Source organism: Megalops cyprinoides, chromosome 16 (genome assembly GCF_013368585.1).
Source record: "Megalops cyprinoides isolate fMegCyp1 chromosome 16, fMegCyp1.pri, whole genome shotgun sequence".
Taxonomy (NCBI): Eukaryota; Metazoa; Chordata; class Actinopteri; order Elopiformes; family Megalopidae; genus Megalops; species Megalops cyprinoides.
The window spans coordinates 21,735,367-21,759,752 of record NC_050598.1 but is presented as its reverse complement, the minus strand read 5'-3'; the positions used below and the strand labels follow the sequence as shown (position 1 = coordinate 21,759,752).

Genomic DNA, 24,386 nt, shown 5'->3' with positions numbered 1-24,386 from the left:
TGTTTCTAAACAAATCATGGAATGCATGGGGGTGTCTACGGGAATTAATTTTTTTTACGGGAATTTCATTGAAGATGATTCACTTTTTGATTCTAGGAATGTGAATCACTTTGTGTTCATAGGGTTTCAACTTCTGCAGAATTTCATATCAGACACTGTATTAGATTGTATATTTTTTCTTCACTGTCTCTGTCTGGGAAATCAGGTGTGTTTTTTCAGTAAAGAGGCTTGTTTGTTAGTAAATACTTAAGAGTTACTGCCTTTATTTGTGGGAGCTCTTTCTGAGCGACTGCACTCCTGTGGGCAGGTAATATAATATTAATTCTAATATTATGATTAATATTATAATCATAGTATTAAATATCTTTTCCCTACAACTGTCAATCATAGCAGCAGACATTTAGATTCCACTTAAAGACGCTCAGTTTTCTTATTGTATGTACAATACCAAATATTACAGTCACCACGCAGAAGCACAGACAAAGCTTGTGAAAGAGTATGAAAGCAGAAAAAAACATTATATATGGAAAAACTGGTGAATTGAACAAGTTTGATTTTACCATTTTACTATTTTCATGTCTACATAATACAGCCCAATCAGCAGTTCCATCAAATATATTTACGCTCGTCAATGTGATCCAAAACGGGGGAGTTTTTTTGTTTTCTTTTTTTTTTTAATCTGGATTGATTCCAGTAATAACCCAAAACTACAAACAGGATTTTGATTGTGATTCATTCATAAGGATATAATGGTAATTGTGATTATTGCTGGCACGCTCAGACAATTCTGCATTCTGGAGATGGGCCAGACAGCAGCTGTGTGACAGAGCCATCAGCAGTTCAGCGGCATCACGTAGACTCGCAGGCACAATGGCTCCGGTGCCATAATGGAGCTTCGTTAGTGGAGCTCCACTGTGCCACGGTGCGGGGTCAGGTATGTTTGCGCTAATGCACTGTGGCACCGTAATGACTGCCGCACACCGCAGTGTCAGGCCCGACGGCAGACAGCGGCAGCCTTCCTCGGGGGGTGGGAGGGGGATCAGGATGGACATGCCGCCAATGCGCTGAGACAGCCAGGGCAGCCTCACTCTGAGACAATCAGATTAATTGGAGCCAAGGCCATTAACGGGCCGGAATACATTATTGCTTCTGCAGAGAGAGCAATACAGTAACCTTGTCATCTCGGCCCTTGTTTACAAGATCTGAACGTGGGTGGGGAGGGGAGTCAAGATATTCACCCTCCGCCTGTGTCTCTCCCTGGATCCTCCAAACATCTTGCCTGGAGCCCCATGGTGATTCATCAAGAGACCAGTGTTTCCTTGAAGTCTGGGCACAGATCACTTGACCACACAATCTTGCGAAGGTGACCACCACCACTAGCTGTTCAGATAGTCGTCAGGTCAGGGTAGTATTGGTGACTGTCCACTTAATGCTCAGTGAGCTTTTGGGGAATGTGGCGAATACGGTCGTCTCACTCTGATGTGGTTATCTCTTAGATTTCCTGGCATCTGTAGAGTAATGGGGATTTGGTGATACACTCAATCCACTTAGGTCATGTGGTAGCTTCTACAGATGATGGCATGTGGTGAACTGTGGTAACAAGGTCTCATTTACTTACTCATTTCCTGATAAAAAAAAAAAGAAAATCAGTTTTTTTTTTTTTTTTAATTATCAAATACATATAATTTAATTTGTCTTTTTAAATTTATGAAAGTCTGGATTTTCAAATGAAAATCTTTCCGTGTTTAATGTCATTAACATTTATCCACCCTTTGAGTTCCCCGACGCCACTAAACTTTATTGCTGGTCCACAGTAATGACGTTGTGTGAAGCGCACTGGAATATTTACAAGCTGTGACAAATCCACAAGCCAACTGCTGGCTGAGTCAAAATGACTCCTGCGGTAGCCTGAGCCTCTTGCTTGATTCATCCTTAGCCATATTTTTTGATGAGACATCCAGTGCTGCGGATAACGGATATGATTAACGTCAAATTCTAAAGGCAGACTTGACACAATAATGAAGGAGGCAATTAATGAGTAAAATAATGGCCACTAGTACCTGAGCTTATGTACTTCACGACAGGTAATGGATCAAGACTTCATTTATGGCTGAATTTTCACCAGCTTTATGATCTCCTAAAACAAGATATAACCACAGATATGCCATTTAAATGTAAATAGGACTTGCATCTAGGACCAACCCAGCTTTGTGTTTGTGCTGGAATGACAGCTTAATTTGTGGTCATATTGATGCATAAAAATGAATTCAGATGGTTGGACATCCATGATTCCCCCAACTACATCTGGCCAGAACGACAAGAGCGGCCTCTGATGACACAAACATGTATATTTTCCAAAACCCACAATAACTAAAACCTCTTTCGGTGCGGGACTGAATCCAGATGTCTGCTGGCAGTCTGTTTCTACCTCCGTCTCCCTTGACTTAATCCATCCGTGAGTAACGATATAGAAATTGCTGCTTCATTAGATTCTTTGCAGCGGTTGGAATGAGTGTGTCAGCGTTTAGGCTGATTGTGCTTACACCTCTACAGTGTAGAGGGTGATCTGACGCTGGGATCCCCATGACTCAGCACTAATCCCCGCCAGCAGGGAGGGGCAAGAGGGCACACTGACGCCAGGGGTCGGGTGTCAATGCCACCCAGGGAAGCGCGCAGGCACGCACGCACAAACCATGGGTGTTACCTGTAATTGTGGCCAATTAAGGATGTGCCATAGATCTATTATCATGAGGCTGTGCTCGCTTGGCCAAAATTAAGTCTCAGTCATTGGATGTTCATCGAATGTTGTGGAATATACTCTGTGTCTCTTTGTTGGCTGATAGATTTCAGGTGGTTTTAACCCTCTCTGCTTCCTGAACACACACACACACATGCAAACACACACACACACTGCAAAGTACTTCTGTCTTTTAATATACCAGAAGTATAGTTTATCATATGGCTGTTTAATTATCTGTGTGCTGACCTCCAGAGACTGACAAGCCTTTTGCAAACCTTTACCTTGATAATTGAGCGGTTTACCTTTTCAGCTATGACGGTTTGTCTCACTGAGAGTTCAGATCTGCTTGTAAAATGGCATTTTGTACAAACGGCCTCCCCGGGCAAGCTTTATGATCTAATTAAGCATCTCTCTGTGGTAGACAAGACCAGGTTAGTCATCAGCCGTGTCACTTTAACAGACTTACTCCACAGCTCTGCCGCTGAGAGTAACACAGAGCAGAATGGCCTTTAAAGGTTTAATGAGCATAAAATTACACGTGCAGTATGCAGAGAAACCACAACTGAACCAGTGCTGTTGTATATTTATCTGTCTTTCAACCAACGTGCCCTCACAGGAAGTCGGTCCCGTCCACAACATGTTTGATCAGAGGAGGTCCTCCTGGCATGGAAGTATTGTGGCTTACCTCCTTCAGATCTCCCATGAGACATATGGGCCAAACCAGCTGGAATCTAGGCCAAAGCAGCACCTTCTAACCCTGAGTCTGGCCCTGCCACTGTAACACTGACACACCTCAAGAGTCGAGCCATCATAATGGACACGAGAATTATCATCTCTCATGTGGCCTGACAGGACAAAACAACTACAGTGACCTTAAAGTGGACTTTACCCAAATGCAGCACGTGGGAAGCTTCAAAGAAGTGGAGTTACGCTTTGTTTTTTCAAGAATGCACCAGAATCAACAGATGTAAAAAACATTGCTGACTTTTCCTCTTTTGCTCTGAAAAAGGTTTTCCCATCTTGAGTTTTCTCATGGGATCATGGCATGGGAAAAGCATCCAAAAACCTTGGAATGCCTTTTTTCTATCCCATAATGGTAGATATTTGGCCAAAGCCAGCAAAAGAATTCAGCAACACCCTAAATGGCAGCCATCCTACAAGACCAAACAGAGCTCTAGAGACAAAGAGTATAATTAAGAAATATTTGAATGTGGAAGATGCAAAGCCTGTAAAATTGCACCGACTTTGAACTGTGAGGGTGCAGCAAAGGAATTTGCACTGAGGGGTGTTTTTTATGTGTGGGCGGAGATAACGGCAGACTTTTCTACTCCTGGTCTCAGGTGTGAGAGGAGGGAGATTGTTCATGAGGGACTCTGGTGAAATGGGACCTGGTAAAGTAATAGGAGCGTCAAGGAAGTGTTGCGCGGATGCTCCATCGTAACAAATAAGGGGCCGCTTCGCCGGCTGTTCCGCGGGGGTCATGTTTTAGTGATGAATTTTTTGCGGATGGCCTTTTTAATCTACAGCGCCGTATCGGGCCCGAAAAAAATGAAGTGCGGAGGGGCTGTCAGCGCGCCTCCCGAATTGCATAGCGACGCCTCTAATTCATCATGCCAGCACGCCTCCCGGATCACGGGCCTCTAAGAGAATTAGGACGCCGTTGAAGCCAAACTATCGATCAAGGGAATTGCGCCGGCTGCAATCGGTTTTCCTAAATGTGACAGTCACAACAGTCTTCAGAGGGGGGTCCTTATGCCATCACAGAAGCACGTCAGCGGTTGCCGCCATGCGCTTCCAGAACGCGGAACGTCGATTGAATCAATTAAGAGATTTGATAAATTTAAGGGCGGGAGGGAGCGTGCATTATCATTCCAGAGATCTGTGTCGAGTTGTTCTTTGGGGTGATTTATAAAAATAACAGAGTGCGAGTTGTGCAGAAGATCATTTAATATCACAGTGTGACTGTGTGAGAATGGCTAAATTAATGATGATACCCCTCAAGCACCTTCTTTCTCTTATCCTCTCCCTGTAACTCTCTTTCAAACATACAGACACGCACACACATACACACACCACGTTGCCAGTGTAATGTTAAAGGGAATCAGATTCTTCTGTCCTTAGGTTCCTCAGATGGTGATTCAGTCTCTATGAAAATGATAACGCTCACTTTAATACCTGAGAGGTATGTCTGGTAATACTGGCACGGCAATGCTTCGCCAGGAAATGTGAGTCAGACAGAGGTTGTCTAAGGGAACGATATCAAAACACTGCAGAAAGAGCACAGCACAGGTTTCAGTCTCCTCACACTGCTGCAGAATGTATTCATCTATAATTTAGGGTTCAACTTTATTGAGGAGTAAAAATGACAGCTCTTCCCCTGGACAGTAGAACCTGGGGGATAACAAAATGTTAAATGAACTCATTCTGGGTTTACACCAGCCTGATATTAGCATTAGATGCTGAAATAATTAGAAACTACAAACACATGAAAATCAAGCAGGGGATCACAAATGGCTTTCGTTGAGTCAGTTTGGGAATGACATGGTCTCGGCTGACGTGTCTGCCTCAAAGTTGGCTCGGATACACGGACGAACTGTGTACAGAGAGCTGTTTCAATGAGTTTCCAAGCTGAATTCCTTCAAACGCTGCCAGCTCCTTTTTTTTTTCAAACAGATCTGACTTTTCCCTGCAGTCCTGCATGGAAAGCCTCCTCTGTCCCGGTGCTGGTGGGCGTCTATTGGCACCATCGATCTGGGATTACGGCATCAGTGTTAATAGAAGGAGAAAATCACAGATCAATGCTAGAGTGTTTCTAAAGCTGCCTGCGTGGCCACCGCAGGCGCCGTGATCGGACGGATTCTGTTTGGTTGTGACCCCTGACAATCCCCCAGGAGACGGCCCTGCCTCTCTGTTTTCCTCACTCCCTTTTCGCCCCTCTTTTCTACCTGTGCCAAATGCTTTGAGCCTTGGAGAGGAAGCGTGTGCACCATCTCTCTCCTGCCCTGCACTAGGCTCCAGTTTGTTTCATTGGATGTGTGCAGTGTGAAAATGAGTAAATGTTATTTATTTTTAGCTTATTTATTTGTGTGTTTAGCTGGTTTTTAATCAGGATGCTGAGTTTTCCCAGAAGCGGCTTTCTGCACCTAGTGGTAAAGATAAAGTGATGATCAGCCAGAAAGTTTTGAGTCCGCTAAGATGATTTTTCATTAATTCAAAGTGAATCAATGATTTGGCAAGAGGTTTTTTTTACCAACGTCCCTGAGTAATTAATCAAGTTTAAGCGGGCTTACATTTCAGGTATGTGCATGTGTCTGTGAACGGGTGAGAGAGAGTTCTGGGACTCCCAGGGCATCATCTTTGGGAGGAATCAAAAAACAGTTTGGAAGATGGATTCCAGTTTATAATGAATTATAACACACGCTGTGTCCTGTCACCACTCTCATCACTCCTTATATGGAGAAAATTCAAAACAGAAAGTACAACTTTTTTAAGAGGCTAAATTACATTTTCAGAACCAAAACAAGCGGACCAAAAAGGATTTATTAATAGGTTTCAGATGAGCGATCTTGAGCTAAATCCCAAACACACAGCCGGATGTGGGCACAACTACCACCTGGAGAATAATCCACCTAATTATTTAATATTATATCAGATTTAAAAAGTGTAGGACTACATTCCATGGATATAGGCAGTGTATTTACTTTTGCACTTATTCCTAAAGCATAAGAATGACATTTGATAAAGAACCAAAAAATTCCCAGCTACACTCAGCTTTTTATATGTCCTTACTACATCTCTCCTTATTTGTTTGGGATGGCAGTGGTAAGGAGCAGGACTAATAACCAAAAGGTTGCTGGTTCAGTTCCCAGTTGGAGCACTGCTGTTGTACCCTTGGACAAGGTACTTAACCCAGAATTGCCACAGTAAATATCCAGCTGTATAAATGGATAACAATGTCACCCTGGATAAAAGTGTCTGCCAAATGCCAGTAATGTAAAAATTATGTAACAGACTACCCTCAAAGATAAAGCTACAACACTGCACAGCTCCTCAGTCCTACATGATGCGAGTCAGCTGTTTTGGTGTTTTTTGTTTGTTTGATTTTTTTTTCTTTTTTTCTTTTTTTTTCACAGGATGTTAATAGAGTTTGTGTGTTGTCTCATGACAGTGTCACATTACCATGCTGACATAATAGCTTGTGGTTGTGACTTTTATGACTGTTGTGAGCTTTTAGAGCTCCCAGCATCAAACCCCCCATTTCTTGTATGTTGAGTCATTTTTAAATTGTCTATTAATTACTACTATTTTTTAATCCTTTGGAAATCATTTTAAACAAATATTAATTGCATGTATTCATTATTCTGAACACTGGTAGTGTTGTACTGGAGTTTTTGTAAATAAGAAGGTAAATTATGAGTGAGACATAAATATGAATGTTTGTGTGAAATGACATTTATTAATTATAACTAATTATTAGCTATAAACATTGTAAGTGTGCTGGTGCATCAGTACTGTTAATGAGGCACACCTAATATTTTCATTAAAACACAAGCCAGCTGTACTGTTCTGGGCGCTTGGTGGAAGGTCCCCTTTGTGGGCGGCTTTGAGAAATGATATGTAATGGTTACAATGGGAGTAAAGAATGGAGAGGTAGTGTAAGGTGACAGAGCGGAGGCCTGTGAAGAACAGAGAAGAGCACTGTGGGGAGACAGTGACGGATGCTGGGAGTACGCGGGGTAGTCTGAGGAGAAAGACTCTGCCGGGGAGAGGAGGTGAGAGGAGGGTCGAGGCCTAGCGCTCTGAGCCAGCCTCCTTTTATTTCCGCCAATCTCACCTGGGGATTCCACCAGCTGTCAGTCACAGCTAACCCCCGGTTAAGGGAAGCACTCTTTTGAGGCTCGGCGATATCTGTCACTTCAATGGCAGCTTAACCTACCCGCGACATTCGCGTTTTTCTTGGCTGGCTTAGCCGCTGGGACACCGCCTGTGTTTGCGCTGCCGTGCTCCCCTGTGTATTATAGTAGATCAGAAACCGCTGTCTCTCTGGCCTCGGTCCCGTTGTAGCAGCGGGGGCCCAGGAGGAGACGCCAAGGTGCCGTCACACACAGCAGGCACTGCCAGGGCAGGGCAGAGGTGTGTGTGCCTTGGCGCTCCTCTCTATCTTTAATCATTAACCCAAACTGCTTACAATCTTCATCAGTCCCTCAGTGCTTAATGCTGTAATCCAGCCTTTTAAAACCCCTTGGCTGCACTTCACAATCAGCAGTAAAAAACCCAGATATAAGGGGTGGTCCATTCACAGCCTGAAATCGTACATTTAGTCAGCGTACGCCTTTATCCAGCACAACTTACATACCTTACAATTGACATCATTCATATGCATACTTATTTATGTATCTGCATGTCTACTGCATAATAAGGTTTAGGTAGGTGTTTTGCCCCAGGGCACAGCTCTTTCCCAGGATCTGAACCTGCAGACCTCTGGTTCTGTTCAGCAGCCACTGCTCTAAACTGCCAGGAATCCGAATAAATTTGCTGAATCCCAGTAACATGAGGAATTTTTTTTTTCTTTTCAGATGACTTTTTCTAAATGCCTTTTGGTTTTGGAGTCTCATAATCATTTTAAAGATGGGTAGTTCTCGGACCGGCTCTGGTGCAATAACTCGCAACATTGCCTCTTCAGTTCTCTCCAGCATAAAAATGCATGACCTTTTAGAGAAGTGTTTAATTTTCTTCCCGCCCCCGCGTTTGTCCCCCGTGTAACACAATCGGAGGTCTTCGTTACCGAAGAGCGCCGTAGAAATGAGAATTTTATTGGATTAGATAGCTCTGGCCTTTCTGGATCCAGTGAATAAATCAATGCCGTGCGCGAGCGTGGCGGACATGTCGAACGCCCGTGGAAGAATAACTGCGTAGGTGGGGAGTAAGCAAACCGCCTTGTTTAGAACCATTCATCATTGATGGCCAGAGCTGCCACTGTTTACAGTGCGGCTGCGATACCTTCAGCCCGTTTTGACATATTCACAAGGAGCGACGGCTTTTTAAACCGTTCTGTAGCGCTTTTCCAATTATTTCCGATAATTAGATTCCTCTCTCAGGCAGTGCATTGTGAGAGTGAGTGCTCCAGAGTGAAAAATGCAATGTAAGATGGAACTGGAAAAATGTATTCATTCTGCTGAGTGACAGACATATGTTTTCATTAATGCCAGGCTTAAAAAGAGAAGGTGACTGCACTGCAAGTTTGCACATAAGTTCAAGTACTTAGCCGCGGCGCTTGAAGATGGAAACAGGCATGGTGCGTGTTGTTGGAGGATCTGACACATCCCGAGCTTGTTTATTCCTCAGCTGGTTTGTCAGTGGGTGTAAGTGGCAGCTGATGCTCTGTGATTGATGGTCGGGCTTCTTGGCAGCAGACGATGTGGTGCTTGGAGCGGTGTCAACAGCGGAGCAGACAGCTCCCGCGCTGGTTTAGGCTGCGCGGGGCGGAGCTCAGAACTGATCCACTGACATGAAAAGCAGGCACTGCAGCCTGGATCTATTATCAGTGCATCAAGAAAAAGTCAAACGCATTCTCATCCAGTGAGAGACAACTGATGTCACATATTCATTTGGATAACAGACTCTAGCCTAGGATGACACAAACATGATATATTTGACGTATTACTGTTTGTGCAGATAGATGTTCAGTAAAGCAGCTCAGATTCAACACTCCGCAACAGTTCCCTGCACAGGATTCTGTCCAATTCAACTCCAGTTGAGTAACCACTGTTCCGCACTAGTCCGCTAGGAAATATATTTTTACCCTCTTGAAAAAGATGAAATGAGTTGAAGTGAGTTGAAGGTGGTCTGAACAGTGTCACATTATATTGACCCCGTTGTTTCCCTGCCTACAGCATCCCCGGGCCCGCCGCTCGGGCCAGTGAGCCGGGTCACTCCAGCGGCGCCTCAGGCAGCTCCAGCGAATCGGAGAGCAGCTCAGAATCGGACTCCGACAGCGAGAGCAGCTCCAGCGACAGCGAGTGCAACGGGGCGTCCCGCACCGCCACCCCAGAGGTACAACACACGCCGCTCCACAGACGCCATCCCCACTTCACTTTGTCGTTAGCTCATAATACGAGGAATCAATGTCCTCCTCTAATTTGCTTAATTCAAGCCACGAGGGAAGTTTAAAGGCCAAACAACACTTAAAGGCCTAAGTTGATCACTTGTGGAATGTCAGTGTGTCTTGGGTTTCGCTTTGCTGTACCGTGACAAGACAGACATGAATAAAGCGCAGGGGGTTGGAGCCATTTGTCAGTCTGGCCAAGGATAGATAGAAACACCCTGCACTGGGAGGGTTCGGAGAGGCAGGGGTGCTGTTTGTAGAGTCCTTCTAAAAGCTTAATTGGCTGCTTAGGGCCCACCCCATAGCGGCGTGTCCCGTTCCACTTAAGTAAATGCTTCTCAACAGGGAGATCCAAGCCACCTGTGTGAAGAGCTGCCAGCTCTCCACTGAGGTCCGCCAGTCAGGTCCCTCATCTGTCACACAGGGAATGCATTCACATGTTCAGAGGGATATTTACTTTTCTTCAAAATCTCACTTTACCAGTGTTTTATTAACTATCCAAGAAGCCCTCCTGCATTTCAGCATGTTAATTTGTTCCTTTGTCAGGCTTCATTATTGCTGTCATGTGTCCTTTTGATTTCAAACTCACTGTTCCATAAAGTAATAGCCAAAAAGCTGCTGCCAAACCAAGGGATGTAAATTCCGGCTCTCAGAAATAAAATGCAGTGGAAGATTACCTTTTATGAGCATTCACATCAGATTGAATCGTGTGTTAACCCAGCCTCACGCTCACCCGTTTTAATGGTTCGTTCTCGCCTGTTCATTTCCAGCGCCACTTGTCTGAATGATTTCCCATCATTTAGGAAATCGTTCAGGACAGTCTTTATGCTTTCATTTGAAAGATTTATCCTCACCACAAAGCATAATGTCACACAACAAATGATGTGTGAGAATATGATTGATGGAAATGCTTCATGCACAAACTCTACAGGAGTCTGAGTACCCTCAGGCGTTCCCTAAATATAGCTGTTAGTTGCTGTGTTCATGATGTTCAGGTTTCATTGCTCCACACACTATATAACACCTGATTGTCACAGATTACTTCAGGATTCATTGTTTTTATGGGTTTTTTGTTGAATTCAGGTGACTTTAACCGTTTTCTCAATGTCTTCCCCAATCGGGCAGCCTGAACCTCCGTCTACAAACAAGTGGCAACTGGACAAGTGGCTTAACAAAGTGAACCCACACAACAAGGCCCTGATCAACACCCAGCCAGAGAGCCATGGACTCAGCAGCTCCCAGCCTGAGGACAGCCAGGCTGCCGAGGGCCAGGGTGTGGGCAAAGGCAAGCCTGGCGTGGCGCTGGCGCAAGCCGATCCCAAGGACCGAGCACTACTCAGTCCCATCCGCGAGAAAGCCAAACCCAGGACGGGCCAGAAGGTCTCTGAGGGAAAGAGCACCAAAGTCAAGTCCCCGGCCACTGCGGAGCAGGCTCCGGCCAGGAGAAGCACAGGGAAGAAGCAGCCCAAGAAGGTGGAGCGGTCCTCCAGTGTGGAGGACCAAAACTGGCCCAAACCTGGCAACCCTGGTTCCACCCCCAAGGAGAAGGAGCCCCCGCCCCTGGACCCACCCAAAGCCAGGGGCAAAGGCACCAGTGGCAAAACCGCCCCCAGGAAGGAGCCCCGTCCCACTTCCACACCCGCTCCCGCCCAGGACAAGAAGAAACACCGCGGGCCCAGCAAGATCATCCCCAAATCCAAGGAGTTTATTGAGACAGAGTCCTCGTCCTCTGAGTGCCACTCTGACCCAGAGGAGCTAGCGAAGGTCCCGCCCCCTTGCCCAGGCCCCGGCAGTCTGGGCGTTCTCAAATCCAAGGACTGCAACAGCAATATCCTGAGTGTCAGCAGCCTGGCCAGCACGAGCAGCACGTCCATACCAGATCCGGGGGTCGGGGACCTCCTGGAAGAGCCCATCTTTTCCCCCATCCCTATGGTCCAGAACGAGCTGCTGTCACCGCTCAGGGACCTGGATGAGATCAAGTCACTGTGGGTCAAGATCGAACTGAGCTTTTTGTCCCGGGTCCCTGGGCTGGACCCCCCTGAGCCACCCCCGGCAAAGGCAGAACCCCGGGACACTGGCAAGCACAGGCGGCAGTCCCCAGCTTCCACCCCTGCCGAAAAACCGGCCAGCAAATCCAAGAGGAAACACAAGGCAAGAGTATACCCCTACTGTCCTGCGGCATGAGAAATCCACGCTGCAGAACTACATTTGGCCGAGGGCAGAATAACACTCAAAGGTTTCACGCTTTATGTTTTGTGCCATTCCCCACAGTCGGAGAACTGTGATGCCGTCAGTGGGAACAAGAAGCTTCGGATGGAGAAAGAGATGGTGCTTCTCCCCCCCTGCATATCCCCCATTCACAGCCACAAGACCACCAGCGCAAAAGAGTAAGTGTTGCTTTGCACACGCAGGCATCAGTTGCATTCTGGCCATGGGACGAAAACGGGTTCGTTTGTTTAGTCGTGAGGTTCCTGTCAAGGATCTGAGAGCTTATTGCACTGGTTTGGCAGTAGTGTACAGTCTGGTAGTCCCATGTGGCCAGCGCGGAGGTGTCACTTGTTTAAGTGTGGCTCCTCTGTGGCACAAACGGAGCACCTTCGGTGTATCAGAGGGCCGGGGAGGACAGGGCCCAGCTGGAGCCCGCACCCATTCACCCTCCAGGCTACGCTCCCGATTGGCAGTTCACTTTGTCGAGTTGCATTAAGGTAATTTGACACTGACAGGGGCGCCGCCGCTAATTTTAGATTTTCAATTAGTGCCAGCTAGGCCTGCGGTTTTTCAAAGGAGCGCTCGAGACAGGGGTCATCGGGTCTCTCTGCCAGCCCAAGTGTCCTCCCTGGAGCGTCCACACTAATTGCTGTGGATCTTCAGAATGAGGTGAGACAGGAGTTTCATCTGATGTCTTACGATGTAGCGCACCCCTCCCTGGGTCCTTCTGTGATATTTCCTTCCCTACTGCTTTTAAATTGGTGTCTGGACATCTATAGAGAAGAATATTCTCCTTTTTAACCATATGACACCTTTTTTATTTTAATGATATGAGACCTTTTTTTATTTTTACGAGGAGCCCTCTGCTCATTTTCTGGCCCACAAACCAAAAATGTGTTGTATCTTTAAAGTTACAGTGTCCATTCAATGATAATTTGATTCACAACCAGACTGTTTTTCTGTCCAATTTTGTAACGCTTGAAGCACTCTGGAGCTTTGTAAGCATTTTCTATGCACAGTGTATCTTTTGTATCCCCATGAGTTCGGGTAAGGGGGCAAATATAACCTGTTGGTGAAAACCGTGGAAAAAGTGCAGTACCAACTGATAAATATTTTTTCATTGTGTCCTCAGGGGGTTTCAAATCCCATATTGATTCAGAGCACTCTGGCGTAGACTGTGCAACTTTTCATTGTGCAATTTTTTTTTTCAAATGTAGAAAATACTTCAGTGATAACCGTGGCCCATGTGTGAAAACACAGATATTTTGATACTGTTAGGAATCAAATTGAAGTCCACAGAGTTCCCCAGTGAGTGACCCTGCTTGCAGTCTTGGAGTGGGTCTTGTAGATACTGTAAATATATCTGCAAGTGGCCCCTGTCGCACTGAGGCTCCGTTGCAGTGCTTGATCAATCAATATTTTCCACTCATCATCGTGCCAGGCCTTTTTTCCCAAGTCTATTTCTGTGCTGGGGTGCTCCAGGGTCCAATAAGAAAAAAGAAAATATTTTTAAAAACTGGTTTACAATGTTTATCATATATTTTCAACCAAAGCTTTACTGTGGTTTTGCGGCTCGGGCAACACAACAATGTTCAAAATGACATCAGAGTCTTAAGTGAATATTTGTGTGTAATGGAGCTCAAATAAAAAATAAGACAAACATGCACAGACACATTGGTGTACCAGAATACATGTAAATGTGCAAGAGGTAGAAAAAAAATTGGAAATGTATCCTGCTAACAGGGTTTGTTACCAAGAGGTGGATGTCTTGTTCATGGTATTGTGTGCATGGGCAGCAGCAGAATAGTGTTAGCATTGTACGGGTGTATTTTTGCTTCCCTTTCCTCATCATAATGCACTGTGACACAGGAGTACTCACTCCTGCAGAGTGAAGTACCACATGTTGAGGGCTGTCTCCCACCTGTCTCCCAACTGTGAAATATTCTGTGTATGTAAAATACTCAGTGTACGTGTGTCAGAGCGTGTGTGTTTTCTTGTGCGGTTCTGCATTTCAATTCCCATTTGAGAGTAATTTAGTTTTTAAGATGTGCCCGGTGTGGTACTGATGCCCAGATAGTTCCTGCGCATTTTATAGCAGAACATATTTGAATCATGCATTCATGCACATTTCTCATTGTATTCCCTCCTCCTGGGATCACACGTTGTGGTGTAAGCACTTTCATGGTGATTTGGCTTAATTACTTACGAAAGCGATGACTCATATTCCAGGGGACATTTTTATATCCTAATGCACTATCAAGCAGTATGAATACATTAGGCACCTTCCCTCAGAACACACTGATCACGGTTTTGAATTTTACACATCCGTCTGCGCTGTGGGGCCAGTTCATGAATTGACACTGCCGCTCTTATAGTGTAAGACTGGCAGGATTTTCTGTGGATGCAGGTGATGTGGGTGTGTGAGACGCCAGGTTAGGGCGTGCATTGTTATTCTGCTTTATGCTTCCTTCTGTTCCATCCAGCTCGTCCAAGAAGCAGCCCAGAAGGCGAGAGGACAAGGTCCTCCCCCCTCTCCTGTCCCCTCTCTCCGACGAGCCGGTCCGTCAGCGCAGGAGCAGCGAGTGCAGTTCCTTCAGCCAGGAGGGCGGCGCCAGCGTGTCCAGCACCTTGACCCCCGGCTGCTCCTTCCCTCCGTCCTCTTCCTCGTCGTCGTCCTCTTCCTCACACAAGCACCGCAAAGCGGACAGCAAATCGGCCGCACATTCCAAGGTAAGTGACACGAGCAGTGGAAGATGCCACTAACCAAAATATTTGAGGCGCTTACGTCTAGATTTGATTAAATATCTGTTGACAATGGTTTCCTTCTGGTGTCTAAATAAGAGCTTTTGGACATGCTTATTTCAAATATCATACAATGGAGACCTTAACAGAAAACAAAAAGTACTTTTGTATAGAAAGTCTATACATACTCCATATTGATGTAATCCTGTCTAAATTATTTTAAAAATTCTGATTTTTTATATAAAAGATAGATATAAAATGTAACATATGTTTATGAAGTAAATGTAGTTTGCTACCTAAATTTATTATGCTATGTCAAGATTGTGTGCTCTTGGTTTAGGGCCTTTTGTTCTGTGTCTACACTCTAGGGAAAATTAAGCAGACCTGTGTAATGGTGTGGAAAAGTTGCAGGGCTGGACATTTTATTCTGATTATTCATTTGCTCAAGGCTTTGATTAACATTTTCCGCATGTTTCCACATCTAATAATCCTTTGGGGGGTATTCAGGATGGCTTTGATGACATGCGTATTGATCCAATGCATTGAATAACCCTGTGTATATGAGCCATATATGTAGCGGCAGATGTATCCTTGATGAAACCGGTGCTATATTGTCAGAGAAACGGCGAATGCTAATGATCATTTTAATTGTACCCTCATCTTGCAGGAAGACGATGCCCACAGCAAGCCTTCCAGCAGTTTCCATGGCAACAATCAGCCTGACCCAGACCTTTGGTCCACCCCGTCGTCAACGTCAATGGACAATTTGGAACCCAGGAGGCCCAAGCTGATGTTCAATGACACGTATGTCTGTTGAATAGCTGTAGAAGATTAAACCAAAACAAAAGTTGCCCGCCCACTAACTCACAAATCACAGACCTGGTGTTGATCATCTAATTTTTCTCTCCTAACCATCTACAAAGTGTGAATCACTATTGCAGTGATTAAGATCAGGGTCAGTGATTTCATTCAGTAAAAAAAATCCATAGAAGCCACCAGAAGCCACCAGTGTTACCAAGTTATGTTTTAGATGTGTGATTCAGATTGTTCTGTGCCCTTTATTTGTTTGGTAAATCTTTCCCTTTTTTGTGAGTTTAAAGTTTTGGCCTAATTTCTACAAGTGAGGAGCTTATAATAGTCCTGTTGATGTCAGAAGTTAAGAAAAACAGCACTGTGAATAATGCTTCCGCTAGTTACATACAAAACTTTAAAAATGGATGACTTGAATATTCTCAAGATAGGACTCACTGAACCGTGTGCATTATTCTGTCACTCTTCACAGATTGCATAATGCAGACTACTACATGCAGGAGGCCAAGAAGTTAAAGCACAAAGCAGATGCACTGGTAATTACTGCTTTATCTACCTGTTAGAAGAGTGAACGCCAGGCAGAAAATGGGTAAAAACCAATGCTTTTGTAGGTCCTAAAATGATTAATTGTTTATATTTACTGTGTTATAGAAAAATGGATATCAGAATATCTGTACTGTATCAATATCCACATGGAACTTGAGGGTTTGAATTTTAGCAGGTGAATCATCTGTGGATTCCATCTATTATTATTATTATTATTATTATTGTTGTTGTTGTTATTATTGTGTGTAGTTGTGTGCACGTGTGTGTGTGTGTGTGTGTGTGTGTGTGTATGTGTGTGTATGTGTCCTGCGAGTCAGACAATATGAACCATCATAGACAGAGCACCGACACGCTGTACCTTCCCAACATCGTCTACGCAGGCCCCTGCTCATGATTTACAAACAGTCTCAAATAGGCCTTTAGTAATTAGATTCCAGCAATTATCTCTCAGACATTGTCCTTTATTGAAAGTTACATCTCTAAGGACATAAATTTGAAACCTGGGTATAAAGCTGGCCATGAATACAAAGTGGAGGAAATTGATTGTCCGTGTTACACGATTGTAATGGACGAGACGTGATGAATCTTTCAGCAGCCAGTCTGTGGTAAAGGGTTTACGTAAGACGTATAGAACCCACTTGAGAGGCGCTTTATAGAGAAGGGATGCCTGTAAATCTGTTGCAGCCATGTACTGATGCATATTTGTATGTCTTTGGCCAGAACGGCTGAGAAAGGGGATATGGTTTGCTTTTTTTGTACAAGATCACATCACAGCAGAGAATGAGAGCTGGAAAAGACCCACAAGAGTCCTTAGGTTTGTGAAGTAATGACACTGAAATAACATTTGCTCATCCTCACCCCTGTGTGCACTTTAGATTGTATCTGCTTGTGAGTTTGTGTGCAGTGTTTTCACTAGGCTTCGAATTTGTATCGGGGACACTGCCCCCCCTTAGGAGATGTCCTGTGTTTGATTCCTTACGGTTCTACCCTTTGTCTCACAGCAGGATAAGTTTGGCAAAGCCGTGAACTACGCCGACGGCGCCCTCTCCTTCATCGAATGCGGGAATGCCATGGAGCGGGACCCCTTAGAGGCCAAGTCTCCGTACACGATGTACTCGGAAACCGTGGAGCTCATCAGGTTAACGTCCCCTCCCCCTTGCGGCCTCTGAGGCCCCGCACTCCCCAACCCTTCACGACTGTAATAAAAGAGGATTCAAAACCCCGCCTAATGACCAACCACCCTGCGACTCCACCTCACAACTCAAGCAATTAGCTGCCCTCATTTCATTAAAGTCGCCCGAAATTAAAATAGATGGACATTTGCGAGAACATCATAGCCCCCGGAGATTTCAGCGCCGGTGATTGAAATCCTTTCATCAAAACCCATTACATGCTAAAGAGGCAAGAGGCCATTCCTGCAGGATCCTCTGGGAAAGCTCTAGTACACTTCAGTGTTTAGTTTTTAGGCCACTGGGAGGGGAGGGAAGGCGTAGGGAGGAAACAAGTCCAGCAACAGTGACTTTTAAAATCTGATTGACGCTGGGTTTGTTTGTTTTTCACAGGTACGCAATGAGGTTAAAGAACTTCACCAGTCATTCAGCAACAGTGGCCGAGAAGAAATTAGCTGTTTTGTGGTAAGATGAGCTCAGGACTCCTCGTGTGTCTGAATTCTTAATATACTTCATGTGATTACAGAACACACATTTGTATGAATGTCATCTCCATGTTTATGTATATGGTAAATGGTCCAGTGAATGGAGGCAATTCCTTGTGCAGTAGCTGGTGGTGAACGCTTGGGCCTGCATGCGTGGGTGTATAGGGCAGGTTCTGAGATCCACTGCACATGCGAAACATTATATGCTAAATCCTCTGCCTGGCTAAAACACTGCTTAAATCTCCTCTCAGCCATCGCACCTCACAATCGGATGTATCTTGAAGGGAGCTTTAAAACATGGCAAAAGCACTTAATCAGCTTAAAGTGGATCATTATTCTTGTATTTCATTAAGCTATTAGAGGATAACTAATGATTTTCTCTAGGCTGCAGTTGAAACATATATTCTGCAGACAGTGTGAATGAATGTGCCTCATGTCATATCTCAGAGGCTTGTTTATTTCAAGGGGAGCATTAAGATATTCACAAGTGATGTTTGAAACCATGGTCTCTGCTCATTTTGACTGTAATGCCCTTTCACTTTTCTTTTAAAAGCAAGCTTTTTTTTTTACTCATATTCAACATCATGATGCATGCATGCATATATTACTCTAATAGATCATTGTCATTCATCATGTGCATGTTTTTGTGTGCATTTGCAAATTCAGTTACTGTTTACTTCTTATACATTAGCACTTTCCAGCTTGGTGCTAATTTATCGTCGTTGGTTGTTCTGTATCTGTGTTTTTGTTGTTGTTGCTCTGGTCATAGCCTTTATTGTTTGTACATTTCCAAGATGCCAAGTCTGCCAAATAAATAAAGAAAAATGTAAAAAATAACAGTGATCATGTACATTGCATGTGGTAGTCCTTGAAATTAAATGAAAAATATTTCACAAAGAACTGGAAAAAATGAACACTTTTTTAAAATGTTAAGGACGAAGTGTATTGCAGCTTGAGGCTTCAGGCTTGTGTTTTTCGAGGAGCACTACAGAGGAGGAGCAAGCTGCCACAGAACTGTACGGACAACTTTTTTAACGGGATGATGTAAACTTTTTTCATCACAGACTAGCATAGACATTTTATATGAGTGGCTTCAAAAAATATGTGGATAGAGTGTTTTAGCTGGGTTAACGATAACTACCAGTTAATCTAACCAAATCAAAAGGTTGTTTTTTTTTTTAACATGGGAATACAGACTTTCAATCTCCACACTGTTTGAGAAGCATAATTTTGCATCTGCTGCTGGGCGTTAAGTTGGAGAAGGTTTGAGAAGTCTGCCGTGTGACTTATCGATATGACAGGGCTGATTTGACATCATGGGGCTCTGCATATGTCCCAAGCATCTGGTGTGTCACTCTCGCACTGCCTAAAGGTCAGTCATCCGTCAGCAGTGTGGCTGTTTCTGCAGAACATAACCACCAGGATATATAACGCAACCCAGGCGTGTGTTGAGCATCCTTCCTTTTCCTATGATAGTCTTCCTCCTCAAACAAAGTGGCTTTATTGCATGCACAAGGCCTTCAGCTCTGCAGTCATCAGTTCAGCATCTCTCTTTTCAGTGATTGTGTGAACCACACTGACACGTAGTAATTTCATTTGTCCTCTTAAGATTTCTGATGGAAGTGTATGCAGTGCAAAGCGCTAAATTGAATTTTTGATGTTATGTTTTATGTGTCTCTCTGCAGCTATCGATGTCTGTCGCTTCTATACTTGAGAATGTTTAAACTGAAAAAGGACCATGCAATGAAGTATTCCCGCTCATTGATGGAATATTTCAAGGTAACCTTTCTGCCTCCTTTTATGTAGCATCTTATGGAGAGTTGGGGAAAGGGAAAAAGATGAAAAGCCCCAAATGCCCATTTATTTTTTCATAATCTAAATTAATTTGTCAGAATAATGTCTAAACCACTCATTTTGCTAGTTAGTGTGCACATTGAATTTTTAAATTAGCTACATCGAGCATTGATAAAGTTTGCATTTACTTTACTGTAGCTGTTTGCTGATTGCTTTGCCAACAGATTTGATATATGTTAGAATTATCTGCAGTGTTTGTGGATCAGTGCGTTAACAAGCCTGTTTTTTTCCCTTTAGAACTCTGCAAAAAGTTCACAAGCACCTTCACCGTGGGGATCCAATGGAAAGTAAGCAGTTTGATTCCTGTAATCTGCAACTCCTCTGAATTAGTGCTATGGATGTATAACTTCACTGTTTCTCTTCTTCTATATAGGGCATGGTATACTTAATGCTTCAGCAAATTAATTTTAATCTACTAGCAGGTGCATTATGAATCAAAAGGCACTTATTTGTAAAGTTTTAGAAATAGAGGGAGTTTCAACACACAGATGTCTTCGCTCTCCAGAGGGCTTCTCACATTAGGGTGCCAAGGGTGCGCATAACCCATGGCCCAGAGAAACTGGCAGGCTGACATCCATAACTTCTTCTCATGTCAAACTTCCTGCCACTTGCTTTCAAAGCGTTTTCAAAGTTTAATCGTTCATGGGACAAAATGCTGACACTGTGACGTATGCCAGAAAGTGTCTCTGCAATGACGAGTATTAGCAAATGAGAGCACTTGGCAAGGTGGACTCAGGGTTAAGTCAACCTGCAGGAACCCCATGTGTGTGGACAGGTTTAGATTACTGTCTGGGTGAGGACTGGAGCTGGCGCTGGGGCTCAGGGCCGACCGGCCCATTGGGGTGCAGCAAGTGTAGCTGTCAAAGTCGGTCAGCCTCAGGCACTCCAATGCAATGGTCCCAGATCACCATGTTCCTGTAAGCTTTTAGCCATGTTTCTTAATCTCTTCGTATTACCTCCCTCTACCTGCCTCAACTGTAATCAACATTAAATTCCACTTGGGCTTCTTTTCCAGGCGTTGTTTTGTTTAGGGTTTTTTTTTTTGTGTGTCCTTTGCAATCACGAATCGTGTGTTATTTTCATTTTTCCAGCTTCTAGGGGATTGTTTATTTGAGTAAAAACCCCAAACTGCCCAAGAACGAGCAGTGAGGTTGACAGGGAACATAATTTAACTTCACAGGGCGAGCACCTTTCAATTTATTGCCGAATTACAGGTCCTGCAGTCTGATTGTTTGGGCTTCTCACTAAAAGACTGATGAATATGTCCTCTGATTGATGGCTGGAACTGGCTGACAGAAAATCAAGGCATAATTGTTTGGGAAGAAAGGCTCCAGTTCGACGCTCAGGCAGTTCAAATCAGCGTTAGCGATTAGCATTTAAGCTTGATGAAAGAGCATTATTGGCTAAATGCGAGGCTGTACTGCTCAGCCTTCCTGGGTCAGAGATTCACAGTAAACCCACGGCTGATAGATTTCTTTAATGGAATCTTACTCTGACCTCTGGGCCAGAACCAGCAGAGCTGACAGCTACGTATCCCTCAGTCAGGACCACAGCTTCAATCTATCACTGTATAAAAATTATGCTATGATTACAGTAGTCAATTTCCAAATACAAGTCCACATCATTTTTTAATAGCGTTTACATTACCTCCCAGGAGTAGCTTTGCGTGGCCTGGGAGGTAAAATGGATAATTTCTGGAAAGAAATGTCTTTGCATTTTGTTGCATTTCTGTGAGAAACATTTGGTACAAAATGAAGCGAAAGGTATCGGTGAATTCATTGGATAACTGCTGTTTTTAATGAGCCATGACTACTTCAGAATGCAGGGAGCTCCTTAGCAGCTGCCTTCAGTACATCTGCTGATTTAATAATCTGTGCTTTTGGTGTGCTGCTTGGTTTTCCAACTGAGAACTGGAATGTGGACACATGGCACTGTTAAATTGTTACTGAGTGTAGGCAGTGTGTATTTGCATGCGGTTATGGATGGTCATTAAAGTACTGATGTAGCTAATGGATTATGGTAAATCTCTGATTTCTGCAAACAAGCAAAAACCTATTTCAAACTGACTTATTGTTGTTGAACTATACTCGAATGCTAATTACGTTAACCTCATTGCCATTTACAACTAGAATTTTAGTGTGGCAACTAAAGGCTGGTTTCCACATTGACAACTGTAGGTAAACTGTACTTAGGCAGACAAAATCATTTCAACAGCACTTTGTCACAGTGTACAGCGGTAGGGTGGAGTGTGAGGTGGATTGAGGGGTTTGACCTCCGACACTGCTGGAAGGAATCTGGAGTCAGTTTTAAAAGACTTTGAAAGACCTGAAAAATGTGAAGAGCTCTTAGCCAACTGAGCAGGGTCTGGTACACCTGAATGGGACCAGTGAAACTGAGAAGACAGAAGGCTGAATTGGTTCTATGATTGTTAGCATCTGCTTTGCTGTGAGGGAGGTCTAAGCAACACACCACGCCACTCACTGCTGTCCTTTTCCAGGAGCGCTGGTACCCCTTCTCCCATGTCCCTGAGCCCGTCCCCGGTCAGCTCAGCCAGCAGCAGCAACGGCAGCGTGGCCATTCCCCAGCGCATCCACCACATGGCCGCCAGCCACGTCAACATCACCAATAACATCCTGCGCAGCTACGAGCACTGGGACACTGCCGACAAACTGTCGCGTGAGAGCCAAGGTACTGCGGCTACTACATCTATTACTTTTGCCATCACTGTTTTGTGTTAAACATGTAGATTTACATTTATTCATTTGGCAGACGCTTTTATCCAAAGTGACTTACATAGGTTACAGTTATTTACTATGTTATCCATTCATACAGCTCATACAGCTGGATATTTACTGAAGCAACTGTGGGTTAAGTACCTTGCCCAAGGGTACAACAGCAGAGTAGCAGCGAGGACTGAACCGGCAACCCTTCGGTTACGAGTCCTGCTCCTTAACCACTATGCTACACTGCACTGTTAACGATAAAACATTTAGTATTGCAACAAAGTCTCAAAGTTATATGCGTTCTCATTGAACTAGTGCCACAAGTAAAGAATAAAAGAAGGTATAAGGCAAGAAGAAGCTATTCAGGTCATCTTGGTTTCTTATATAACACCTGGTCTGGAATCTCACAGAGTCTCTGACACCACTACGAGATTTTCCATTGCATTAACAGCTCCCTGAATGAGAAATTACTTCTTGCTGGCAGTATGATTTTTTATTTTAACTACTCTCTATCTACATTCACTGTTCTTAGACCTTAACTTGTAATACATTGTTAAACATTTTGAATTCTTCAGTAAATACTACAGCTCTCCCAATATTATTACAGAGATTAAGGGGATTCATTTCCTATGTGAAAACTACAGAACACAGGAGCATTGACACAGAAACAATTATGGAATCACTATCAAACTTTGGTTCCTGTAATACTGTAATTATCTGGCTCCAAACATGTTAGTGAGTAGCTGAGAGTGCTTTTGAATGGCCAGTTAAAGAAGTGAGTAAACTCTCGTTCCTCTAAACTTCACTTCAGGCCCAGTGATGCCCCACTGAATCAGGACTTGCTCCTTGATTTTCCCCATGTGCAGTGGCAGAAAATAACAGATACATGCCAAACAGCAATAACTTGTTTGTGTATCGATCAACCTCTAGACACAGAGAGAAGCAGTGCAACTTAAAAATCATGTTGAAGTGGGATTTCCTGTCCCTTCCCGTCCATTACAAGGAGAAAGCATATTGAAACCGTTGTTGCTGCTGGATGTAGTGAGAAGGCTCACAGCTTCTCTGGTCACCCACAAGAGGTTAATCCAATGTTCTATTCCTTTCCATCTGCACTGGTAATTTGCTCCAGTAGCAGCTGTCAGGCAGTGTGTTTGGTGGGAGTGAGACACTGATCAGAAGTTTCACTTTGGTCAGTCAAAGGTGCACAAAGTCGGGGTGCTCTTTTTGATGTACAGAATAGTGATAGTGTGTTTCGTCTTTCATTGATTTGAATTATTCATTAACCTAAGATTCATCAGTTTCCTCCGTCTTTCTTTCTTCCTCCTTCCCACCCTGCCTGCAGAGTTCTTTCAGGAGCTGGACTCTGTGATGGAGCCGTTGACCCAGCAGAGCAGTATGACAGAACTGGTGCGCTACATACGGCAGGGGCTACACTGGCTGCGGATAGAGGCCCACTTGCTATAGTGCCACGGCCGCCGCCGCACTCCGTCTCTCACGTCTCCATCACTACCTCTACCAGCATCTCCATCTCCACCCATTCCACCGTAAGGACCTTTCCCTACCCCCGCCCCACCCCTCGCCAGCAAGACCAACTCCAAGGCCTTCTCATTTACAGCACACATACGCGTTCTGTTTCGTTTGCTTCCAAGTTCCCACTGGATTTTAAGGAATGTTGAAATTCCAGGAAATGAGCGACAAAGTGTTTTTTTTTTTGTTTTTTTTTTTAACACTACGATCCTGCAAGGGGAAGCTACCAGTATTGTGGATGAACCTTGAGTGGCACTGTGCGAGAGAGATTTGATGGCAGATTTGATTCTGTCCTCAAAAGGACCGTGTTTTTTTTTTTTTTCTTTTCCACAATATGCATCACAATACATCTCAATAAGCTGCAAGCATGCTTTCACACATGAATTGCAGTGGGAGATATGGAGTACATATTTTATTTCATGAAATCACATATTTACAATTTTATTATTTTATACATGTAGTACTTTTATGTTTTGA

At 44.1% G+C, this 24,386-nt stretch overlaps 1 protein-coding gene across 1 annotated transcript in view; it reads left to right on the top strand.

The window, feature by feature from the left end:
* Positions 1-24,159, top strand: part of aff2 (AF4/FMR2 family, member 2) — a 156,997-nt gene extending 132,838 nt beyond the window's left edge. Inside the window, exons 10-21 of the mRNA XM_036547901.1 lie at positions 9,634-9,793; positions 10,971-11,996; positions 12,117-12,232; positions 14,537-14,783; positions 15,463-15,599; positions 16,078-16,141; positions 17,153-17,289; positions 17,714-17,785; positions 19,491-19,584; positions 19,897-19,946; positions 22,157-22,347; positions 23,725-24,159. Of these exons, the coding sequence (XP_036403794.1) occupies positions 9,634-9,793; positions 10,971-11,996; positions 12,117-12,232; positions 14,537-14,783; positions 15,463-15,599; positions 16,078-16,141; positions 17,153-17,289; positions 17,714-17,785; positions 19,491-19,584; positions 19,897-19,946; positions 22,157-22,347; positions 23,725-23,846 (2,416 nt within the window). The 3' untranslated portion in view covers positions 23,847-24,159. The remainder of the gene's footprint in view (positions 1-9,633; positions 9,794-10,970; positions 11,997-12,116; positions 12,233-14,536; positions 14,784-15,462; positions 15,600-16,077; positions 16,142-17,152; positions 17,290-17,713; positions 17,786-19,490; positions 19,585-19,896; positions 19,947-22,156; positions 22,348-23,724) is intronic.
* The last annotated feature ends 227 nt before the right edge of the window (positions 24,160-24,386 follow it).